This window comes from Danio aesculapii, chromosome 1 (assembly GCF_903798145.1).
Source record: "Danio aesculapii chromosome 1, fDanAes4.1, whole genome shotgun sequence".
Classification (NCBI taxonomy): domain Eukaryota; kingdom Metazoa; phylum Chordata; class Actinopteri; order Cypriniformes; family Danionidae; genus Danio; species Danio aesculapii.
The window spans coordinates 8,481,547-8,508,019 of NC_079435.1; the positions used below are offsets into that span (position 1 = coordinate 8,481,547).

The window sequence follows — 26,473 nt, forward strand, 5'->3', positions numbered from 1 at the left end:
CGCAGCGGATGCCCTTTCAGCTGCAACCCAGTATTGGGAAACACGAATACACACTTATTCACACGCGCACACACTCATACACTGGCCAATTTAGTTTATTCAATTCTCCTAGAGTGCATGTGTTTGAACTGTGGGGGAAACCGGAGCACCCGGAGGAAACTCGGTTAGAACACGGGGAGAACATGCAAACTCCACACAGAAATGCCAGCTTGCCCAGCCGAGACTCGAACTAGCGACCTTCTGGCTGTGAGGTGACAGTGCTAACCACTACTTATTATTTTTACCATTAGTTATTTAATCATAACTATTTTGTTTTATTCTTAAAATTATAACATTTCATTAGTAATTTACAGAATAAAACAAGTATATTTTGATGCGTATGAATGGAAGTCTATGGGGAGAAAAGTGCAGTGTGACCGCAGCTTTCCATTCATACGCACGTGAATGCGCCAGACCGGAAACGCAAGCACGTGCGACAGGTTTAGCAGTTCGCTTTGTTGGAAAGTTCAAGCTTCGTGAACTCTGACCTGTGAAATCGCATCACCTGACTGCATGAGACCATTCGAGGATCAAAACATGACCTCTCTGGACAGAAATTTTAAATATTGTTCAATCACTCGTTCAATCACGCCCCTTTTCGTAGCCCCGTACAACAGAATTTCACATTATCATACTCTAGTGTGACCGCAGCTTTACTGCAGCTTTGTATGCTTGAAACACCCAGGCAGGTGTGTTGAGGCAAGTTGGAGCTAAACCCTGCAGGGACACCGGCCCTCCAGGACCGAGATTGGTGACCCCCTGGCATATAATACAATAATGTACAATAATGTGCTTTTGATTGATGGTGGTTTCCCTGTTTGGAAGAGGTAAAATGTGTCATTTTTACTGTTGATCACCAGTTGGTAGCATTAACCCTTTAGATAGGGCTGTGCAAAAAATTGTCTGTCTTTTATATGGAGTAAATCAGCAGGTTATATTGTGTGTGCATAAACAGACTTCCTATGTTCTGAGAGCTGAGCTGCTTATTTTGATTTTCTCATATCAAAGTAAGTGTAAAATCTCTCTCTCTCACACACACACTATACAGAAGTATACACTGTCCAGAAGGCAGAAACTACCCTCTTTTTAGCTCTGCAATTGATGATGAACAGTAAAAATGACACATTTAACCTCCTCCCAACATGATTATATGCATGATTACATGGTGTCATGGCTTTGCAATAAAAAATATAATTATAATGGAAGTCAATGGGTCAAAAACAGCCACCAACATAACGAAAGGGTAGTCGATTTGCCAAATTTAAGTGTATTGTTGAATTTTTTAAAAATTTCAAAACATTTCCCTAAAATATGTTTCAAATATAAGATTTGTCACCAAAAAATCATGACATTTGCTGAAACAGAAAATTGTGGCTAAATAACGACTCAAAATCACCTCAGAGTGGATGAAAACATCCTAAGCAGCACACAAGGGAACAATATTAGCCATAAACTGCTGACAATCTTGCTTTTTGTCATCTTTTGAGAATGCTAATGACACAACTTTCCCACAATGACCCGTATGTAAACAGCAGACGATAACGCTGTGTGGCTGACAGGGGACCTGTTGATTGGCTGCTCAGTAAGTGCAGGCTGGACGCTCGCCAGGGCCGCCGGCTGATCTGGAAACAGTTGTCTCCGTTTGGCCGAGCCGTCAGCACAAATAAAAACTGGTCGTCAGCCAGGACTCTGCAGGCTTCAAGCTTCAGATTTTTGCAACGCCCCTCTAGAGGAAAGCGAATGGACGGGTTTTAAACCGATAACACGAGTGGACCTTTTTCCCAGTGTGTGTGTTTTTTAACGGGAAAAGTGAAACTAGATCTGCTTGGACTGGATGCCAGCTGAAATCAGCAGAGAAAGAGCGCGATATTAACTTTATCAAATAAACAACCTAATCTGAGAAGAGCCGGATAAGGTTAGTCATTGCATTATGTTTGTGCCCGAAGGATACGCATTTTTCTGAAGTAGTCGATTAGCTGCTGTACGCGTCCATATGGAAGCGTAACTGGAGCCGTTTCAGTTCATTTTATAGCCTCATAATTCAGTTATTAGTGATATATGATTGTATGGATATTATCTGACTGACTTAATATGAGCTGATACGCTGTTTGACAGGTCTGTAGATTTCATTAGTTTATTTTTTAGGGTGTGTGTGCTGCTGTTTGTCACTGTCGACCATCGTTAATGTGAATGATTGTTCATTTTAAACCTTGTCTGTGCTAAAAAGGCTTGTAATTATATTGGAAATAACTGTGGCACTGCAGCATTGTGTTCATTCATATGTGTGAGGTGTGTCATATCCTGGTAACTCCCTCTTCTTCAGGTATTTTTTTTTTACAGGTGTTGATGTGGTCGCCTGTTTCTCATACTAGAGCAGGATGTTGATACTTAAACAAAAATCACGTTATTTTAAGATTTGTTTGACTTATTGTTATTCATATTATTATATTAAAGAGAATGTATAGGTATATATTATGATTACTCTGAAAACTGGACTGACACAGTTTCAATTTACTTCAACTTCTTTGTTAAGCTGCTTTGACACAATCTACTTTGTAAAAGGGCTATAGAAATAAAGATGGTAACACTTTATTTTGATGGTGCATTTGAGTATTATTAGACTGTCTGCTTAATATCTGCTGATATTGCTCTTTCAACAGATATTTAACTGACTATACAATACTTTGCAAGTACATGTCAGCTTACACTAACCCTAACCACAACCCTAAATGTCTGCTTATAATCTAATGAGAATTAGTTGGCATGTAGATGCAATGTAACTTAAATTCAACAATTGGACCCTCAAAATAAAATGTGACCATAAAGATGAATTGCATTTAATAATTATTATTAATATTATGATTATATGTGACCAAAATAAAGATTTTTTGAAAATCTAAAAGCTGCTGTTTTTCTACAAAACTGTGTCACAAAGTAGAACCTAAGTGTCAATCTGTAAAACAACCACATACACACCACAATTGTAATAAAGTTAATCCATATAATTTATTGAGATATATTTCAAGCCTATTTAAAGCCTTTTGATAACCTTTATGTAACAAACATAGTCATTTATTCAAGTCATTTATTCACAGAAATAAGTCATACTATTATTATTTGATGATTATGTAAATCAAACTTACTATTGTAGCCATTTTCTACTGAGATAAAGCTGGAAAAAACATAAATAACAGATCAATAAAATAAATTTTAAAATGAGAAGAAAATTCAACTGAAAAACACCTCATATAAAGTGGAGAATTAAAACTTTTTGAAGACTTATAAATTAATTTACAGTTATTATTTACAAGAAATATGTAGTCATAGCAGTAACTTAACGTTAACTTGAAATAAGCTGAAAAACATAAATGCTAGCTAAAATTAAAAAGATATACCAAATTTTAAAATATAGAATAAGACTAAAGTAAAACTTAAATAGAAAAAAAGGGCTGCATAATATATTGTTACAGCATTGATATCGCAATGTGCGCATCCGCAATAGTCAGCCCGCAAAGATATGCAATGTCCAGTGTAAATTATAGATGACCAGGAGCTACAGAATTACAACAAACCATTTAAGTTCAAAAACGAATCCTAATGACTGATGTGAACTTAATCCATTTGAGTAAACAAAGCAATTTGAGCACAGTAAAACCCATTAAATGAAGAGAACTCAAACCAACTGAGCTGGTTAAACCCAATAAAGTTTATCATTTGATAAAGTTGACTGTTGGGTTTTACATCGTGTTAATGACTGTATTTATATGATTTATGCTTAGACTTAGTTTTTTTGTTCTTGTTTCTAGCCCAAATATCTACATTTCAAAGGGAAAACAAAATGACTTTACTTACCACCCTCGCTAAAAACTCTTAATTTCCACTTATTTCTTCTGACGGTGAAAAGTAAATAATATTTTACTTGGTCTCAGACTTTTTTGGATATTTGGACTAGAAACAAGACAAAACAAAGTAAGAAAATGATTTTTTTGCATTGTGATTATTCAATTTCTGTACCTCAATGCTGTTAGATTGCCCAGAAAAGTCCAATTCAAACCATCTTGTGATAGTGTATTCATATCGCAGTATTTATCGCAGAAAAATATTTCCAATATCAGATTTTTACAATATCGTGCAGCCCTACTATATATTTAAAGCAGATTCAAATGGTTAAATACTAAAACCACTATGTAAATACAACTAATAATATAACACTGATTTTATACAGTATCAACAGCATAGCCTGTGATAATCTGTATTATGTGCTTCCTATTTAAAGTAGAGTTTTAATGGCTAGAATGAGCAGTGCTGAGTTGGTCTCTGCCGTAATGGCTCTTAATCAAAGAAAGATCCTCACTCAGCATGCCTGACGCACAAAGAAAGAGAGATACAGTAGATAGATAGATGACACTGCTGGAAGAGTACTTTAACTAACAAAGGATCACAGGGCTTCAGAAATGAGGTGATGTCCTGAAGGGCTGAAGTGTAAAGTTGTTGTTATCGTTCACTGTAAACCTACTCACATATTCACTTTTCCTCCACTCCTCTAGATGGCGTCGGTCAACGATACCCGTCATCAGACGCAGGTGCAGAAAGACGTTGCCGATCAGAATTTCGACTACATGTTCAAGCTGCTCATCATTGGCAACAGCAGTGTAGGAAAAACAAGTTTTCTGTTCCGTTACGCTGATGATTCGTTCACCTCTGCGTTCGTTAGCACAGTCGGCATCGACTTTAAAGTCAAAACTGTTTACCGCAACGAGAAACGAGTCAAACTTCAGATATGGGTGAGTACAAAAAATTTTTCGTTTATGTGAGTGGATGGTATTTATGCTAGTAAGTGTTAACTTCACATGAACTAGAAGCTGTGACCATGTCTTTTTTTCATAATGTGACGCAGTTTCTAGAGAAACCATTTATTACATGAGAAAATAATGGGCGTGGCTTGTTTTTTCTACTGCGAGCTGATTGGATGTAGTGAAATAGGCATTTTATTCAGTAAGATCAGGATTTTAGAAGAGTTATTACGAACAAACAGACACCTCCTTCTCACCATTTATGTTTTTTGTCATTACTGGCAGCTGGAGAGGCGTGGTTAAGTGTGTTAGCCACGCCCAATACCTCAGACATGCGTTATGCTGAGAATTTAACTGAAAAAAATATTTCAATTAAAGATTACAAGGGCAAACGATTTGTCTTAATGACATGCACAGATGAATTGTTCACAACAAAACTAGCAATGTGAGCAAACAAAATCATATGATTAGTTTTGATTTCATTTGTACTTTTAAAAAGTTATTTAATTGGTTTTTGCACATTTTTTTTTGTTATTTTATTTTATAGCAGTATATACTATTTCAGATTTACTTTATTTGCAATTTTGCTGTATTTTTGATACAGGATTTTGGTGGCCTGAAAATGCAAACGTTTGAAAATGAGTTTCAAAGTACATGTACATCGTTTACATGGTATATAGTTTGCGAATATAGTTTCAGAAAGTTGTTACATCATGCACACATGGATTATGTATACAGTTTATAGTCATAAATGAGTAGTTTGACAACTAAAATAGTAGTGTCAAATTACAGGACAGTATGTGCTCTGATGTACATTGTTTCTTTACAATGTGACAAACACCACCTACTGGCCTGACATGCAAATTACAGCATCTTTAGTTGTTCTCGTGGATTTTTGTAAACATTGGTTGTTTTAAAAATGTAGCTGCTTGTATGCAAAATTTTTCAACAACACAAAGGCTCTTCTTTTATGGCTTGAACAGAACTCAGAAGTGGGCTCTTTTCAGAAAATTATTTCATCATGCACATGTGGATTATGTATTCGGTTTGTAGCCATAAACGAGTACTTTAATAACTAAAATAGCAGTGGGAATTTACAGGACCATATGTGCTCAGATGTACAGTGCTTTTTACAGTGTGACAAACACCACCTACTGGCCTGACGTGCAAATTACAGCATCTTTAGTTGTTCTCGTGAATTTTTGTAAACATTGGTTGTTTTAAAAATGTGGCTGCTTGTATGCAAAATTTTTCAACAACACAAAGACTCTTCTTTTATGGCTTGAATAAAACTCAGAGGTGGGCCATTTTCAGAAAAGTATTTCATCATGCTCATGTGGATTATGTATTCAGTTTATAGCCATAAAGGAATACTTTATTAACTAAAATAGCAGTGGCGTGAATAAAACTCAGAATTGGGCCACTCTTCAAAAATACTGTACGCAACATTTCTCAGTAGCCATAGGTCCAAAGGTTTTTTCAATTCAATTTTGGCATATGCATTTTCTAAAGTCTTTGTTTAAACATTACAAGCCATAATAGCCAATAAAATGCAATAATTTATGCTTATAACAACATTAGAAACTATTTAATTGAAAGCCAAAAAAAAGCCAAAAAAAAGACATTAAGAGAACATGAACATAATGATTCACTTTTTTCAGCTCTCTGATTGGTGGAAATTTTGATAGAATGAAATTCTGCATCACCCAACTTCTGAGTTCTATGATTAGACATGATTATTTAATAATAATAATAATTTAATAATTTAGTTTCACCTAAAGCGTTTATTCTGTCATTGATTAACTTCATTACAAATTTATCATAAAAAATATTTCCCAGATGGCAAAATTAATGGTGTCTTTGCCTCCATATTGTGACTGTTGCACAAGGTAAGACTAAGCGAAGTGATTGGTTGCCAGAGTTTAAATGCATTCAGTGGCAAGAGGAATAAATTCAAAAATATTTCTTTATTTTTCACTAGTTAAACCAGAAAGAAAAGCATGTTAGTGCTTAATATTGTGAAAAGAGGATCTGCCCGTCATGCATCAATATGACTTGGTGATACTTTGATCAAGATAATCTAGGTGTGTGTGTGTTTCACTGGTGTGTGTCAGCAATGATGGTTAATGTTACAAAACAACCAGACCAACCTAAAGCAGATGGCCCCATCATCTAATGCATTATTCTCTGAACACACACACACACACACACACACATGGTGCCAAATCCATTTTGAGGGAACCTTTAGAAAATAAAAGCCATAAAATCAAAATGGCTGTGCTTTTTTTGCCGGTCCAGACCAGCGTGCATCTGCCTTCTGCTGTAAATCACTAATTGAATCAATACTAACACAGGAAGTGGGTCAGAATATCAGCTGCCCAATGCTGCCAAGGAATTATTTATGATTGTGTGTGTGTTTTTTGCGTTTGCTCTATGTTAATTACTGATCCTTTTGTTTAGATGTTGTAAATATAGTTATTCTGTGCCCGTTCACAGCCGCAGCCGTCCTCCACAGAGGAAGCGACAGCACTTTCTGTTGATGGAAGGAAGTGGGTGCGAACGCCTCAGAGGTGTTGAGTAGCAATTTCCCAGAATGCACCAGTGTGCTTGTGATAGCCCACCATAGAACAGCCCAGCTCTGTATACTCGATATACTCAATTTGACTTGAATAGGCAAGAATATCATTTAGAATTTGTGCTGATATTCAGTAATACAATATATTGTGTCAATGGACATGCATGGTATCTTATATTGAAAAATGTTAATGAATAGTTATTATCTAAACATTCTGAAAGCATTTAAAGGACATGTTGACTGTTGCATTCACAGTTGAGACTTTAAATTTAATAGGTTATTTATTTTCAGACTTAGAGATGTTTAAGTTCATCAGGCCTGAGATATTGATTAAAAATGCTCTGATTATTTATACAGTAATCCTATTTTTTGTTTACACTTTACTAATAACGTTCCATTTGTTAACATTAGTTAAAGGGGATCTACACTCTACACTCCACACTTTATTAGGTAAACCTCACTAGTACCAGGCTGGACCCCAAAACCACCTTAATACTTTGTGGCATAGATTTAACATGGTACTGGAAATATTCCTCAGAGATTTTCCTCCATATTGACATAGAACAGGAGAGTCGCATCCATGATGCAAATCTCCTGTTCCACCACAAAGGTGCTCTATCGGATTGAGTACTGGTGACTGTGGAGGCCATTTGAGTACAGTGAACTCATTGTCATGTTCAAGAAACCAGTCTGAGATGATTTGGCTTTATGACATGGCGCGTTATCCTGCTGGTAGTAGCCATCTGAAGATGAGTACACTGTGGTCATTAAGGGATGGACATGGTCAGCAACAATACTCAGGTAGGCTGTGGCGTTGACACAATGCTCAATTGGTATTAATGGGTCTAAAGTGTGCCAAGAAAATATCCCCCACACCATTACACCACCACCACCAGTCTAAACCGTTGATACAAGGCAGGATGGATCCGTGCTTTTGTGTTGTTGAGACCAAATTCTGACCCTACCATCTGAATGTTGCAGCAGAAATCAAGACTCATCAAACCAGGCATTGTTTTTCCAGTCTTCTATTGTGCAATTTTGGTGAGCCTGTGCGAATTGTAGCCTCAGTTTCCTGTTTTAGCTGACAGGAGTGGCACCCGGTGTGGTCTTCTGCTGCTGTAGCCCATCTGCCTCAAGGTTGGACCTGATGTGTGTTCAGAGATGCTCTTCTGCAGACCTCGGTTGTAATGAGTGGTCATTTGAGTTACTGTTGCCTTTCTATCAGCTGGAACCAGTCTGGCCATTCTCCCCTGACCTCTGGCATCAACAAGGCATTTGTGCCCACAGAACTGCCGCTCACTGGATATTTTTTTCTTTTTCTGACCATTCTCTGTAAACCCTAGAGATGGTTGTGCGTGAAAATCCCAGTAGATCAGCAGTTTCTGAAATACTCAGACCAGCAAGTCACTTAAATCACCTTTCTCCCCCATTCTGATGCCTGGTTTTATCTGCAGCAGATCATCTTGACCATGTCTACATGCCTAAATGCATTGAGTTGCTGCCATGTGATTGGCTGATTAGAAATTTGTGTTAATGAGCAGTTAACCAGCTTTTAATGTTAATATATATATATATATATATATATATATATATATATATATATATATATATATATATATATATATATATATATATATATATATATATATATATAATTATTTATTTATTTTATAATCACACTTGATAAAAATAGAAACAGTTTGATTGATATTCTCCATTTGTACGTGTCATAATCGCCCATTAGGGACAATCTCTCCCTCATTAGCATATAATGTTAGAATTGTTTTTGAATCTGCCACAATGCTGACACGCATGCATCTGTAGCCCCACCCTCTTTTGAAAATAGCACAATCTCAGATGAATTTAAAGTGACAGTCACCACAATGGCACAATTAGGATCAAAGCCTAGATTTTGACAATGCTTCTTATTCGTGAAATCAGTAGCTATTTTTTAGACATGATTTAACGTTGAATGTACTCCCCTGATATATTCAGAATTCTTTGTATAAATGTTAAGTGCCCGCAAAAAAAAAAAAAAACAATTCTGACTGCGAAACCGCAGGAAAATGATATCATGTCAAATCTGTTAGAGAGACTGGCACAGTCTCAGCTGCTGTATCATATTGCACTAATGCTTTATCAAACACTAGACTAGTGGTTTTGCTTCAGGACAAACATTTTACATCCGGTGTCAATTGTCAAAAATACAAAGGGTTGCTGAACAAAATTATAAATGTACATCCACTGCAGTCATGCAAATTTGATACTTAAAACCCACCTTCAAGTCAATATTGCATTATTTATTTTAATTGATTTATAAAAAAAGAAAATATTTAAAACTTGTCATTCATTCATTCATTCATTCATTCATTCATTTTCTGTAGGCTTTATCTCTATTTCAGAGGTCGCCACAGTGGAATGAACCACCAACTTATCCGGCATATAACAGTGCTAACCACTGAGGCACCATGCCACACATATAAAACATACAATATATAATGGCAAAAATTCAACAATTAAATTAGGTTAAAAAGTTTGCCAATGTTTGTACAATATGATTTGTTTTACATATGTTTGAAAATAAAACAGGGTTAAAAAAATGATGATTAAATAATTTAAAAGAGAAAAAAATACATAATGTTATTATTCTCATTTAGCATTGCATTATTCTCAGAGAACTGCAATATTAAATCCTCCATGTGATTCAAGTCCATAGAAGCTTTCAGTAATGATCCTTTCCTGTTGTCACGATCCCAGAGCACTGTGTGTGTGGTGTATTTAGTGGGTGTGGAGACACCGAGACTTACAACATCTTTCCTGACTTGAGGTGTTTGGAGATGTTTGGTTAATGATCAGTCATGCTTTATTGACTCTATTGCTATAGCAATGAGAATATGCATATATGAAGTAAACTAGTCCAGTCGTGTTTGTCTTGCTGCTCCTATAAACACAGGCTTATAATTATACTTTTAATGAAATGCAACACACTGATGCCTAGCCTTAATGTAACAGATCATATATCATAAGTAAGTTAATAATAGGTAGACCCACACAGAATCGATTTCCGCAGATTTTTAGCCCATCATAGTGACTATTTATTTACTTGTGTAAATGTGTGTGAATTTATATTTGATCAGTTTTTCAATACAGATTGTACAGTAATATTTTCAGTCTTTTAGTAGTATCTATTATATAAGAGACTTGCTGTGTTTACCAAATAAGTGGATCTAATTGGATTTGCATTGTAAACATTACATAAAAGTTAAAAAGGTCTTACTTTTTTATTTACTATATTAAGTTTGTAGTTACGATACTCCCAAAATCATTCCACATAAATCACATAGATTCTGTCTGGCTTTAATAATAAGTAATGACAACATATGTTTTTATGTTACTTAATGAAATATGTTAATCCTGTTTCAACTTTTTAAATGATATGAGATTTATTTGGTATTTAGCCGAAAAAGTGCAAATTGTCACCATTTACTGTCCCTCCGCTTGTTTCAAACTTTTGTGAGTTTCTTTCTTCTGTTCAACACAGAAAGAAGATATTTTAAAGAATGTTGAAAACCGGTAACCATTGACTTCCATTGTATTTCTTTTTTAATCCCTTGTATGGATGTTAATGGCTCCCGATTTCCAACTTTCCAACATATTTCCCAGTACTAGATTTCAGATGGAAGGGCATCCGCTGTGTAAAACATATGCTGGAATGAATTGGTGGTTCATTCCGCTGTGGTGGCCTCTGATGAATAAAGCGACTGAGCCAAAGGAAAATAAATGAGATGAGACTTTGGGGATAATTTAGAAGGATGCTTCAGCCAAAAAAGTGCAAATTGTCACCATTTACTGTCCCTCCACTTGTTTCAAACTTTTGTGAGTTTCTTTCTTCTGTTCAACACAGAAAGAAGATATTTTAAAGAATGTTGAAAACCGGTAACCATTGACTTCCATTGTATTTCTTTTTTAATCCCTTGTATGGATGTTAATGGCTCCCGATTTCCAACTTTCCAACATATTTCCCAGTACTAGATTTCAGATGGAAGGGCATCTGCTGTGTAAAACATATGCTGGAATGAATTGGTGGTTCATTCCGCTGTGGTGGCCTCTGATGAATAAAGCGACTGAGCCAAAGGAAAATAAATGAGATGAGACTTTGGGGATAATTTAGAAGGATGCTTCAGCCAAAAAAGTGCAAATTGTCACCATTTACTGTCCCTCCACTTGTTTCAAACTTTTGTGAGTTTCTTTCTTCTGTTCAACACAGAAAGAAGATATTTTAAAGAATGTTGAAAACCGGTAACCATTGACTTCCATTGTATTTCTTTTTTAATCCCTTGTATGGATGTTAATGGCTCCCGATTTCCAACTTTCCAACATATTTCCCAGTACTAGATTTCAGATGGAAGGGCATCCGCTGTGTAAAACATATGCTGGAATGAATTGGTGGTTCATTCCGCTGTGGTGGCCTCTGATGAATAAAGCGACTGAGCCAAAGGAAAATAAATGAGATGAGACTTTGGGGATAATTTAAAAGGATGCCTCAGCCAAAAAAGTGCAAATTGTCAACATTTATTGTTCCACTGCTTGTTTTAAACCTTTATGATTTTCTTTCCTCTGTTCAACACTAAAAGAAGATATTTTAAAGAATGTTGGAAACCGGTAAACTTTAACTTCCATGGTTACTTTTTTAAATCCCCAGTATGGATGTCAGGGGCTCCCAATTTTCAACATTCTTCAAAATATCTTCTTTTGTGTTCAAAAACTCATTAAGGTCTGATAATTATGAAAGAATTGTCATTTTAACTATCCATTTTATTCAATTAAAGCAACATTTTGTGACATGATACACTGCATGGGACATGAAATATTATAAATATTATTTTTCAGTGAATGTGGTGCCCTTATACAAGCAATCATATTAAGAATATTCTTATTATTAAAATGAACTGTATAATCATTGTGCACTGTAAAATATATAGTGATTTAACATGTTGCTGGTTTGAGTCCTGACTAGACCAGTTGGCATTTCTGTGAGGAGTTTGCATGTTCTCCCCGTGTTTGCGTGGGTTTCCTCAGGGTACTCCAGTTTACCCCACAGTCTAAAGACATGCACTATAGGTGAATTGAATGAACTAAATTGGCTGTAGTGTGAATGAGTGTGAAAGTGTATGGATGTGTTTCCCAGTTATTGCTGTGTGCGATTAATCGAAATCGAATCGCAATTTGAAACATTGCAATTAGCTAATCGCAATAGGCTGTGATAGGAATATACATTATTTAATTTTTCCCACCCAGAGCAAATGCATGACTGCTGTCTGTGTGTGACCGTCCTACTAGCCACACGTTCGTTCTGCCCAATCAGCACAGTGCAACCGAACTATGCGGAATGCCCACAATTAAAAAAACAAACAAACAGGACAGCGCGGACGAGTGGCATGATGCCGTCTGCCACTTCAGAAGCATTAATAAACAAATTAATATCAAGAAAGACCACAGTAATATGGGAATATTTTGGTTTTAAAGTCACAGACACCAAACAAAAACAGGTCATTTGTAAAAGCTGTCACAGAATTGTTGCCAGCACGAGGAAATACAGCAACCAGCACTTTAAAAAAGCACCACAAGTGGCTATAAAAGTTAAATCGCAAATCATATCGAAATCCCAATCTGTCAAAAAAATTGCAGTTAGATATTTTCCCCAAATCACACAGCCCTATTCCCAGTACTGGGATGCAGCTGGAAGGGCATCCGCTGCATAAAACATATGCTGGAGTAGTTGGTGGTTCATTCCGTTGTGACGACCTCTAAAAAATAGAGACTAAGCTGAAGGAAAATGAATTAATGTATTTGTGATTCACTGGTTTTTTGGTTTATGTACGCTTATAGATAGCATTATATGATCTTTATATCTGCACTGTCAACTTTTGATGTTGAACATTGTGATTTTATTGACATTTTATATAGAATGGGAAATAATATATAGAGAAATAAGTCTGTAAAATAACATAAAAAGTGTTGGCATTTTATTACCAGACTGATGTATTACCATTTACACCACCAAACCAGGCAATATATCACTTTAAACTATTAAAAAAGTCAATTTAAAAGTCACTTTAAAAAAAAACTTTTCAATATTTAAAGGTGTTAGAGGAAAGATCAAGGTTAAATAATGCCAAAAAATCATCAATTAAAAAATATATCATAATAAATAAATCATAAATCCCAAAAACTGTTGATGTATGGATATTTTTAGTGTATGTAATCATTATAATATTATTCTATTCTAACAGAATTTATTATTTTCTAATATAATATCTGATCTAGCCTTTAAATATTCCCAAAACTCAAAGCCATAAAGTACTTTTTATTCCCTCCGGCGACTCCTATAATGTGCAGTACATGTGCGTGTTCACATTTGGTCCCCTCTTGTTTGCTTAAAGGAGGAGTTCATGATTTAAAGGCAGGGACAAATGTAATTTGAGGCATTTCGCTGTGGAGGAAGAGCAAATATTACACATTGCATTCGATTAATCATCACTGCGCTCTGTAGATTTAACTGTATTGACACAGTCATAGATGTTAAATAATTATTGCACTGACATTTCCCACTTCCTGAAGGGTTGCTTTCAGTTCCTTGAGATGCGAAATTACAGGGCGAGAATATAGATATGATCGACTTGTCTTTCTTGTAAATCTACTCATCATGCATTTATGTGCGTCTGTACTTGTTTATGTGGTTTACAGGGACAAATATTGTTTAATGACATCGGTAGATGTACCTAGTTGTACTCTACAAAGTTGGTGAGGTTGTAAGGTAATTCAAAACACTTCAAAAATCTAACTTCACCAAAGGTTTCTTATGAGGGTTAGGGTTAGGGTAAGGCCATATAAGAAGTGTTTTTACAAGATAAAATACAATACCTATGGAGAGTCCATATATGTATGTATGTGTGTGTGAATTGCAAGTGCACATCTTAACTCTACTGATCCTTGTGTAAATATATTCATATTGCAATGTATAAGGCTGAAAAAACTCTTAAGATAGACTTATTGAATTTCTATATCTCAATTCTGTTAGACTCCACTAAAAAAACTGTGTTGTTTATTTATTTGTTATTTTTGATCTGTTATTTTCATCTGTGCTTTAAATGATATTATTTTTGTATAATTTTGTGTATTTTATACAGATGTACTCCCCAACAAAATCATCACAAGCAATGTAAACTTGTTAATTTTTTCCAAATAGTCATCTTGTGTAATTATATTCATAATGCATGAAAAACTAAATATCACAATGTCATTTTTTTTCCCCATTATCGTTTAGCCCTTGTGTGCACTTGTTTATGTGGTTTACTGGGACAAATATTGTATAATGACATGGGTAGATGGACCTAGTTGTGCTCTGTTAAGGTAGTTAGGTTGTAAGGTAATTCAAAACACTAAAAAATCATACTTAGCCAAAGGATTCCTATGTGGGTTAAGGTTAGGGCTAGGGTAAGGCCATTTAATAAGCATTTTTTACAGTATTAAATACAATACACTTATGGAGAGTTTGTGTGCGTGCGTGCGTGCGTGTGTGCGTGCGCGTGTGTGTGTGTGTGTGTGTGTGCTTTTTGGCTGCACAATATATCATTTCAGCATTGATAATAAGCAATAGTCATATCGCAAGTTAGTTTAAATCATTTGGACGCAAGACATTTGATGTTTTCTACTTTTACAATTAGATTATCTTTGATTTTATTGGGTTTATATATTTATACTTGTTTATGGGAACAAATTTTGTATAAAGACATAAGTAGTTGTACCTAATTGTACTCAAGTTGGTGAGGTTGTAAGGTAATTTTAAACACTTAAAAATCATACTTTGCCAAAGGTTTCCTATGCGGGTTAGGGTATAATGCCAAATAATAAGCATTTTTATAGTATAAAATACAATACCTATGGAGAGTCCATGTTTGTATCGTTTCAGCATTGATAGTCAGCAGTTATCATGTCACAAGTTAATTTAAACCATTTGGACACATGACATTGAAAGTTTTCTGCTTTAACAATTAAATTATATTTGATTTAATTGGGTTTATATAATTATACAGCGAAGATGCTGTTATTTTACATTTGATTATTGAATTTCTATATCTCAATACTGTTAGAGTCCACTAAAAAAACAGTGTTGTTTATTTATTTGTTATTTTTGATCTGTTATTTTCATCTGTGCTTTAAATGATATTATTTTTGTATAATTTTGTGTATTTTATACAGACGTACTCCCCAACAAAATCCTCACAAGCAATGTAAACTTGTTAATTTTTTCCAAATAGTCATCTTGTGTAATTATATTCATAATGCATGAAAAACTAAATATCACAATGCCATTTTTTCCCCAGTATCGTTTAGCCCTTGTGTGCACTTGTTTATGTGGTTCACGGGGACACCTATTGTACAAAGACATGGGTAGATGGACCTAGTTGTGCTCTGGTGAGGTTGTAAGGTAATTCAAAACACTTAAAATCATATCATGCTAAAGGTTTCCTATGAGGGTAAGGGTTAGGGTAAGACCATATAATAAATGTTTTTTTTTCACAGTATAAAATACAATACGCTTATGGAAAGTCTGCGTGTGTGTGATTTGCAGGTGCACATTTTATCTCCGTTGAAAGACTGATCTGAGGCTTTTGTCAAGCTCCCATTAGTTTCCTTTCAGCTTTTCCCCTAAAATACAATGCATGCATATATTTATATACAGCCCTCCGACAGCTGCCCAAACCAAGAGTTACCATGGCAACCTGCATAGGTGAGGTCAGAGCGCACTAAATCAAGTCAAGGCTTTTCCGTATCATGGAAACTAATCAGACGTTGCCTGGTTACCACATTAACATGGCTGTTAACCTCTAAACCCCGGACTGTTTTATTTGCGTTGCATTCACTTGCATAATTAGTTTCTTACTTTATTTACACCATAGATGTGCATTAACAGAAATTAGGCAGATGATCAAGATATATTTGCTGTGATGTTATTGGTAATATGAAAGTTATCCAATGTTGTCAATGTTGTGATTTTTATTTTTATTTTTTTTTATAACACTTTTTAGGCAGTTAAGTTTTCTGAAGACACATTTAGACTTGTTTTGTGAAGAAAAGAGAATTTAAACTATTATTCAACACTGATATATGGGGATTTTTAGATACAGTTGAAGTCAGAATTATTAGCCCCCTTTTAATTTTTTTTTCTTTTTTTAATATTTCCCAAATGATGTTTAACAGAGCAAGGAGATTTTCACAGTATGTCTGATAATATTTTTTCTTCTGGGGAAAGTCTTATTTGTTTTATTTCGGCTAGAATAAAAGCAGTTTTTCATTTTTTTAAAATCCATTTTAAGGTCAATATTATTAGCCCCTTTAAGCTATATTTGTTTCGATAGTCTACAGAACAAACCATCTTTATACAATAACTTGCCTAATTACCCTAACCTGCCTTGTTAACCTAATTAACCTAGTTAAGCCTTTAACTGTCACTTTAAGCTGTATAGAAGTGTCTTGAAAAATATCTAGTCAAATATTATTTACTGTCATCATGGCAGAGATAAAATAAATCAGTTATTAGAAATGAGTTATTAAACCTATCATGTTTAGAAATGCGCTGAGAAAATCTTCTCTTCGTTAAACAGAAATTGGGGAAAAAAATAAACGGTGGGCTAATAATTCACGGGGGGATAATAATTTTGACTTCAACTGTAGATGGATTATTAAAGATACACATAAAATATGAAAATAATAAAAATGTCCTTCTTTCTTCTACAATAAAATGGATATTTCCAAATTTTTTTGCAGATTTATCACATTTGTACTATGATTTAAACTTATTAAAAAAATAATGTCTGGCATATATCAGGTATAACTAGATTCACGGCATATTAAAAGACTAAGGATCTCAGTGAATGGCCAAAATACTCATTAATTTTCATTTTAATTCTTTATTTTAGCTATAATTTTACCCATGACTTACCCATTGTCAAAAAATGAATTATAATTTAAAGTAATTTAAAGTTTTTAGTTAGTGTTTTATTGTATTATATTTTAATAGGCAGAGGTCAGGGTAATTAAAAAAAAAATTTACTAATGCTTTGCTTCTTAGACTTTACACACCTGAAACTTGTCTATAGCACTTGTTCACTGCTGCTCTTATAGTTGTGTGAATTGCTTCCTTGTCCTCATTTGTAAGTCGCTTTGGATAAAAGCGTCTGCTAAATGACTAAATGTAAATGTAAATTATAATTTACTTTTACATAAATGTATATGTGAAAGTCTTTAAGGTTTCATTTCATTCATTTTCTTTTCGGCTTAGTCCCTTTATTAATCAGGGGTCGCCACTGCGGAATGAACTGCTAACTTTACAGCATATGTTTACGCAGCGGATGCCCTTCCAGGCGCAACCCATCACTGGGAAACACTCATACACACTCATTCACACTCATACACTACAGACAGTTTAGCCTACCCAATTTACTTATAGCGCATGTCTTTGGACTGTGGGGGAAACCGGAGCACCCGGAGGAAACCCATCCAAACATGGGGAGAACATGCAAACTCCACACAGAAATGCCAACTGACACATCCGAGGCTGGAACCAGGGACCTTCTTGCTGTGAGGTGACAGCACTACCCACTGTGTCACCGTGCAGCCCTTAATATGCTTTATCTATAAAATCATCCTTATTAAATTTGATTCACACACCAAAATGGAACGTCTCATTTTTGACCAACATATAAAGTCCCTGAACCAAGCAAAAGGCTTGTATATTTACACTTTTTCAGCTGCTTTGAAATGATATGCATGGTGAAAACTTTAAACAATTAAACATGAATTGATTATTTATTGATCTAAAGGCCTGCTTGGTAGAGTTTGGCAGAGCTGCTTTTCAGTGGATCCTCCTATAACAGTGACATTCAGATTAAACCGAACTGCTGAATACTGCATGTCCCACAAAGTGAAATATTGTTATTCCTTTTCGTATTTATCCATTTAAATCTACCCTGTATAAAGCTCACAAATAAAAACATAAGGATATAAGGAAATGAATAATAATAATATCAGAAATAAGGATGAGGTGATTTGAATATTGCAGTATTCATTCATGTTTCTTTTTTATTTGTATGTTGTTGTTCAGGACACAGCGGGACAGGAGAGATACCGAACCATAACAACAGCTTACTACAGAGGGGCCATGGGATTTCTGCTCATGTATGACATCACTAACCAAGATTCCTTTTACGCCGTGCAGGACTGGTGAGTTCACTTCCTTTATTTAGACATACTTCTGTTATCAGATGCTCAAGTGCCAGTTTGTTTATTTAATGCAAAACTATGTGGAAGTCAAAGTGTCTGAAATGTAGAGCTGTGGTTAGAAATCTATTCTGTGACTTTCAAAATGCATCGCTATTCCATCTTTAAATGGTTCTGAGTTTAGTCTTTAACAGCAGATGGTGCTGTACACACAAAGCTAAGCTAGAATGTCGTCTGCTGTTCAAAACTAGCCTAGTAATGTTCACACAAGCCTAGAGTACCATCTGCTGTTCAAAACCCAGCCTAGAGCGCCATCTGCTGTTCAAAACTAACCTAGAGCGCCGTCTGCTCTTCAAAACTAGCCTAGAGTACCGTCTGCTGTTCAAAACTAGCCTGGTAATGTTCAGACTAGCCTAGAGTAACATCTGTTGTTCAAAACTAGCCTAGAGCGCCATCTGCTGTTCAAAACTAACCTAGTGCTGTTCAAAACTAGACTAGTGCTGTTCAAAACTAGCCTAGAGTGCCATCTGCTGTTCAAAACTAACCTGGTGCTGTTCAAAACTAGCCTAGTGCTGTTCAAAACTAACCTAGAGCGCCATCTGCTGTTCAAAACTAGCCTAGTGCTGTTCAAAACTAGACTAGGGTATCATCTGCTGTTCAAAACTAGCCTAGAGTGCCATCTGCTGTTCAAAACTAGCCTAGAGCGCCATCTGCTGTTCAAAACTAGCCTAGTGCTGTTCAAAACTAGACTAGAGTATCAGTTGCTGTTCAAAACTAGCCTAGAGTGCCATCTGCTGTTCAAAACTAGCCTAGAGCGCCATCTGCTGTTCAAAACTAGCCTAGTGCTGTTCAAAACTAGACTAGAGTATCATCTGCTGTTCAAAACTAGCCTAGAGCGCCATCTGCTGTTCAAAACTAACCTAGTGCTGTTCAAAACTAGATTAGAAAATCATCTGTTTTTCAAAACTAGTCTAGAGCGTCGTCTGCTGTTCAAAACTAACCTAGAGGACCGTCTGCTGTTCAAAACTAGGCTAGAGCACTGTCTGCTGTTCATAACTAGTCTAGAGCTCCGTCTGCTGTTTAAAATTAGCTTAGTGCACCATCTGATGTTCAAAACTACCCTAGAGCGCCGTCTGCTCTTCAAAACTAGCCTAGAGCGCCGTCTGCTTTTCTAAACTAACCTAGAGCGCCATCTACTGTTCAAAGCTAAGTTCAGAATTTATTCAGGAGAAAGTAGCGATGCATTTTGAATATTTTTCAAATGATTTTTCATCACAGCTCTATTGAAATTTGAAATGCTCCTTGTCCAAATGCTACACATTTTATTAAGTATGCACACCATTAATAGTATTCTTGTGCGTGTGTGTTTTCCAGGGCGACTCAGATTAAAACATACTCATGGGACAATGCTCAAGTGATTCTGGTGGGGAATAAATGTGATCTGGAGGACGACAGACTGGTGGCCAGAGAAGACGGACAGAGGCTGGCCAATGAGCTAGGCACGTTTCAGCATATACAAACCTAGAAATGAAAAAAAAGATATATATTATTATAAATATTACTATAGAATGTTTGAACCATACTATACTACAGTACATCAATTAATCTGTAGTCGCTAATATGGTCATACGACAACAAAAGTAATATAAGCAAATTACCCAATACTGTACTAAGATTTCTAAAATTATGGGGTATATTATAATACAATTTACCACATGTTTACTGTAGTGTAAATTAGAGTATACTACAGTATTCCAGTTTACCATAGTTAGTATTACCGTATGCTGTGGGATTCATTAAGAATGAGTTGTAAAAACTTTATTAAATACAGGATAATACGCTTTTAACACTTTTGGTTTAAAACACTATAGTATTTACTGTACATTTCAGTAGTATTTATTCATGTGTTCACACCACACTGCAATGGCTGAACGCTCGCAGAGAATATGAGACATTCTGCATTAACTTAAGCAAACTTTCCCCCAGTTTCACAAACAAATCCAGCATTAAAATGTAAGTTTTAGCTGTTTCGATTGAAAGAAACCTACACTGACTGATCATTAAATATATCAGGGCCTTTGTTTTGTCTCAATAGGTACAGCTCTAGTGATTTTATTCTATGGCACATTAATGAAAATTACTCAAATGTTGTTTCTGATAAGCGCCTGTTTAAACAGGGCAGCAGATGGAGCGGTTTGTGATGTGTGAAACATTTGGGGAAAAGATTCTAAGGGGAGACGCAGTGGTGCATGGGTAGTGCTGTCACCTCACAGCAAGAAAGTCGCTGGTTCGAGCCTCGGCTGGGTCAGTTGGCGTTTCTGTGTGGAGTTTGCATGTTCTCCCTGCGTTCGCGTGGGTTTCCTCCGACATGCGGTTTAAGTGATTTGTCTGTAGTGTATTAGTGTGTATGGATGTTTCACAGAGATGGGTTCATTCCGCTGTGGCGACCCCACATTAATAAAGGGACTAAGCCGAAAAGAAAATGAATGAATGAATGACAGATCCTAAGTATTTTTGTGCTGAGTTTTGTTAATGTAAGCAAGTTATGAGTGGAACCTATTGTTTTCATTAAGGTTTAGATTCTTATAATTGTGCAAACATTAAATACAAGTACAAATATTAATAAATATTCTTAATATACTAAATGCTTTGCTTACAGAATTATCCAGGGTATCCTGTTATTCTGGCTGTTCTGTAAGCGCCACCTGCTGGAAGAGAGTGAAATGGCTTTTTATTTTGTTATTTTTATATTGCATTTTGTATGATTTTTTTAACTACTAATAATTTTAATTTGAACAATTTTAGCAGCTTCATTTTGCTAAAAACTGCAATCAGTCATGAAAAGATTGGCACACTGTGATTCTATTGATATTCATCAGAAATTCATTTGTTTCAAGTTAAAAAAAAGAGGAACAGGCTTGAATAATGGGTTGAATGGTGACAGTAATTTAAAAAAATGGCTACTTTTACGCTTGTTTGATCCTTCATGACCTTTGACTTCTGTGTTACCTCTGGGCTGCAGAGCCTTATTTGGACAAAAGAAAGGACAGGAAGTAGTGCTATAATTGACACATGCCTTTTGAAGTACCAAGAGCAATTGTGTTGTTCAAATGTTATTTTTGTTGCCCAATAGATGCTAGTTATGACTCATTAGTTGTTTAAATATGTGGTTGGTAAATGATGGATTTTTTTGATGGATCTTTAAAAAATTATTTTAAAAAGCACCTTTAAGTTGGATGATAAAAGTAGAAAAAAAATCTGTAAATGACTTATTATTTATTTGACATAATATTTACAAAAATGATGACGTTATATGTGATTGTCTATTTATATGGATATTTGATGGATGTTTTACAATAAAATTTTAAGTTAGATACCAAATGGCTAAATACTTAAATCTAAAACACTAAAACATTTTTGCAAATTAGTTTATTTTATTTAGATCTTTATTTTACACAACATTCACTAAAATAATTATTTTAGGTATAATTCATATGATTTTTTATAACTTGGTTAAAGTGTATCTAATAAACACAACATCTACTTTATAAAAAATGAAATAAAAATGTAAGTTACTATTTAAAAATGACACATTTTTGTACAGTATTTTAAAATTTCATTCCCAGACTTGTTAAAGGACTATGAAACCCCCCTGTCTCGGCAGGATGTTTTCACACCTCTAGTTTGAAAAAAGTCAGGAAAGTGGGGGAGTCCAGCTTTGTTTAGGTGGGAGTATTGAGGGGCGAAAGAGGGAAGGGTTTGCATGAAAAGGGGAGTTTAGGTACAGCTGATTTTCACACCAGCAACACAAAAACAGACGCAGGGGAGATAGACCGTGACTACATTTACATGTACTTCAGTAATGGAAATAATTGCTTTAATCTGAATAAGACAATAATATGATTAAGGTGTTTACATGAGTTGCTTTTTGAATGTTTTATAATAGTTCGATTAACGTCATTGCGTCATCACGCTATACACTTTTCCTCTGTAGTTTCATGTAATTTCGGGTTTTATTTCTCAATTTGTCAACTTTAACTGCAGTTTGGCACTTTCACTTTCTGTCAGCAACACTTCATGCATGCCCCCCCCCCCCCAATTTGGATACGAGGAACTACTGGAGGAGTGCTGTATAAATGGAATTTTTGATACCGCGAGCTGTATAAGAGAGAAAAAAAAACCTCCGTGTTTCTTGGTAGATGCAGAGAATAGCATCAAACAGCCGTGTGTGTGTGTGTATAGACTAATCTGTCACAAAATGCGATGAAAATCCTACATGGCGATAACAGTTTAAGCTGTTTACTACATGTTTATAATATTGAAGTGAAATTACTGTAAACTGAGTAACTAAATCGTTTTGACTAAGGTGTGTCTTTTAAAAACTGAAAGAGTACTGCTGATGATACAAATTAACTTTTGCCTCTGAATAAACATAAACAAAGAACACTGATCACACACTTACTGAATCTGTAGAGACAGGACAATCAACACCAACTGGAACCATGTCTTTATTTTATAAAACAAGACAAGTGCAAATCAGGATTTCACCATTTGCAGATGTGAAAAGCTCTCGGGTAAAAAAATGTTCCTTACAAACATATTTCTGTCGCGTGTTAGCAGTTAGTCACGTTATCCAAACGCGTGAGTCCAGCTGCGCTCCCATAACGGGGAAATCGGGGAAAACAAAATCTCAGCTGCGACACATTTATTAACACGACACTGACGACCCATAAGTTTGAACAATTCTTCTTCTACTTGCTTTAATTATGGTTGGCAACACAACATGGCGCATCTCTGCCGTCTTTGAAGCCATCATGCATAGAGCTCACTGATTGGTTGGAACCAAGTGTTTCTCATGAATTAATGCTGAAAACTCAAAGATGTCACTTTGTACTAGCCAGTACAGACAACTAGTCTCCAACTGGACAACTGGAATCTCATCGCTGTGACGTAGTTTTTACATTTGTTTTCAAAGCAGAAGAACAAATTTGCTCAAAATAATGCAAAACAACAAATTTTCACTTTTTTGTGAAATATTATGTGTCCTAATAGTATTTTAGCAGAGTGGGACACATGTATAACTGTCAGCATCTCAAAAAATGTGTTTTGGTGTATCGTGACCCTTTAAAAGCAGCGAACTAATGAAAATGAGCACTTAGTCTGTCAAAATAAAAGTCACCCTATTTGCCCAACGTGATTCTTAAAAAGTGCTGAGTTTTTTCTGCTTGTAAAAGTCATATTTTGGGGGTTGTTTTGGACATTTATCAATTAAATATGTATTGTCTAGTTGCTTAACTCTTTCTTGACCGACATTAAGACAGGCATAATATAACAACCTATATTTTTCATGACTATATCATTTACTTTTTCATTCTCTTGTCTTCATATCTCATATTTCTTGTTTCTCCTTGTTGTGTTTTAAAACAAAACACTTCAAGAAGGAAACGTGTAAAGAAAGTCTTATTAAAATTGTTATTATGTTTTTATATGCATAAACATAATCCAAAATATATCTTATCTTTTGATTTCTTTAATCTATTTTTTCATTTGTTTGCAGGTTTTCAGTTTTTTGAGGCAAGTGCAAAGGACAACATTAACGTCAAGCAGGTGTTTGAGCGTCTGGTCGACATCATCTGCGATAAAATGAACGAGAGCTTGGACACAGACCCAAGCATCTTAACCAATCAAAAAGGGCCCAGTCTTCAAGACACGCCTCCTGATGGACAGAGCGGTGGCTGCGGATGTTAATGATCCTCTCTCTCCACAAACACTCATACTTGAAGGCAAACATTCACACACTCCCTCTTTTTTCTCTAACACACTCACACACACACACGTACTCCGGAAGTGAGACTTTTTCACAAGACTACAGCCAATATAGTAGAAATGCCAATCTAACATTTATGAATCTGGTATACACCCCTTAATAAAACACTCTGCTTTTTGTAAATAAGCTAATTTTATAGCATTCCTAGAATTAAACATTTGAGTTTTACCATTTTTTTTAATCCATTCAGATGATGTCTGGGTCTGAAAGGAGCACTTTTAGCTTAGCTTAGCATAAATCATTAAATCGAATTAGACCATTAGCATCTTGCTCAAAAATGACCAAAGAGTTTTGATAATAGTCCAGTTTAAAGCTTGACTCTTTTGTAGTTACATTGTGTACTTTAAGACTGATGGAAAATAATAAGTTGCTAATGAGAAAGATGCTAATGGTCTAATCTGATTCAATGATTTATGCTAAGCTAAGCTATAAGTGCTCCTGCCAGACCCGGAGATCAGCTGAATAGACTAAAAAATGGTAAAACTGAACTCTATTGAATCCATACCGCTGATCTCTGACAGGAGCACTTTTAGCTTAGTTTAGCATAGATCATTGAATGCTATAAGACCATTAGCATCTCACTCTAAAATGACCAGAGTTTCGCTAGTTTTCCCATTTAAAGCTTGAATTTTCTGTAATTACATTCTGTGGTATAAGACTATTTATTGTACTAATGAGCAAGATGCTAATGGTCTAATCCAATTCAATGATTTATGCTAAGCTAAGCTAAAAGTGTCCCCGCAAGACCTGAAGATTGGCTAAATGGACTCAGAAATCGTTAGCATAAATCACTGAATCAGATTAGACCATTAGCATCTCATCTCTTCTGTAGTTACACAATGTGTTATTAGACTAATTAATGCAGTAATGAGTGAGATACTAATGGTCTAATCTGTTTATCTAATCAGACCCAGAGATCAGCTAAATGGACTCAAAAATTGTTAGCATAAATCATTGAATTGTGTTTGACCATTAGCACCTTGCTTAAAAACTGACCAAAGAGTTTCGTTGGTGTTACAATTTAAAGCTTGACTCTTCTGTATTTAAATCATGTGCTACAAGACTAAATATTTCACTACTGAGCAAGATGCTAATGGTCCAATCAGTTTCGTTGATTTATGCTAAGCTAAACTAAAAGTGCTCCCACGAGACCCAGAGAATGGTTGAATGGACTCAAAAATGTTAAAACTCAACTGTATTTAATCCATTCAGTTGATCTTTAGGTCTGACAGGAGCACTTTTAGCTTAGCATAAATCATTGAGTCGGATTAGACCATTAGCATCTCACTTAAAAAATGACCAAAATGTTTTGATAGTTTAAACCTTGACTCTTCTGTAATTACATTGTGTGCTATAAGACTAATTATTGTAGTAATGAGTGAGATGCTAATGGTCTTATCCGATTCAGTGATTTATGCTAAGCTAAGCTAAAAGTGCTCCTGTAAGACTCGGAGAATGGCTGAATGGACTTAAAATGTTAAAACTCAACTGTATATCTCTGGTAAAATTAGCATATTTTCGCTAAAAGAGGAGTGTTCATTAAAATGAGTAATTGCAGTAAGATAAAACAGGCCCTTTTGGGGACTGAACGAACAGGACTGGTTTCCCTCAGCATGACGTTTGGCTGCTAATCCACTGAACTGTGATATCTTGATGGGGAAGAAATTAGTGCATGAAACAGGAATCAGAAACTCAACATTTCAGGAGTGTTACTCCAGTGACTGTTTACAAAGTGCTCACATTAAGCGCATTTGGTCGTCAGCGTGAAGTAGCTTTAAAAAAATGCATAATGTTTCTGTTAATGGATGCAAGGTCATGCTTTACTTTAATGTAGACGGTGAAATATTTTTAAAAATATCCAGGTTTTGTTATTTGTTTCAAAGTATGTCCTCTAGTTTATATTTGTATTTGCCATTTGCTTTGAATGCAATAAATTTGCTTCCCGTGAACACTAAA

General features: G+C 35.3%; 1 protein-coding gene across 1 annotated transcript; it reads left to right on the top strand.

The window, feature by feature from the left end:
* Window positions 1–1,688: 1,688 nt before the first annotated feature.
* rab3da (RAB3D, member RAS oncogene family, a) lies at window positions 1,689–26,473 on the top strand. The gene is made up of 5 exons (XM_056456497.1): window positions 1,689–1,954; window positions 4,587–4,823; window positions 18,575–18,693; window positions 20,065–20,189; window positions 24,248–26,473. Exons 2-5 carry the CDS (start codon window positions 4,587–4,589, stop codon window positions 24,436–24,438), a joined length of 672 nt encoding a protein of 223 aa, XP_056312472.1. The 5' UTR covers window positions 1,689–1,954; the 3' UTR covers window positions 24,439–26,473.

Excerpts from the sequence above, each read along its gene's own strand:
- rab3da (XM_056456497.1), top strand. The coding sequence starts at position 4,587 with ATGGCGTCGGTCAACGATACCCGTCATCAGACGCAGGTGCAGAAAGAC. Across the intron at positions 4,824-18,574 it reads GAGTCAAACTTCAGATATGG|GACACAGCGGGACAGGAGAG; the intron begins GTGAGTACAAAA and ends GTTGTTGTTCAG. Across the intron at positions 18,694-20,064 it reads TTTTACGCCGTGCAGGACTG|GGCGACTCAGATTAAAACAT; the intron begins GTGAGTTCACTT and ends TGTGTTTTCCAG.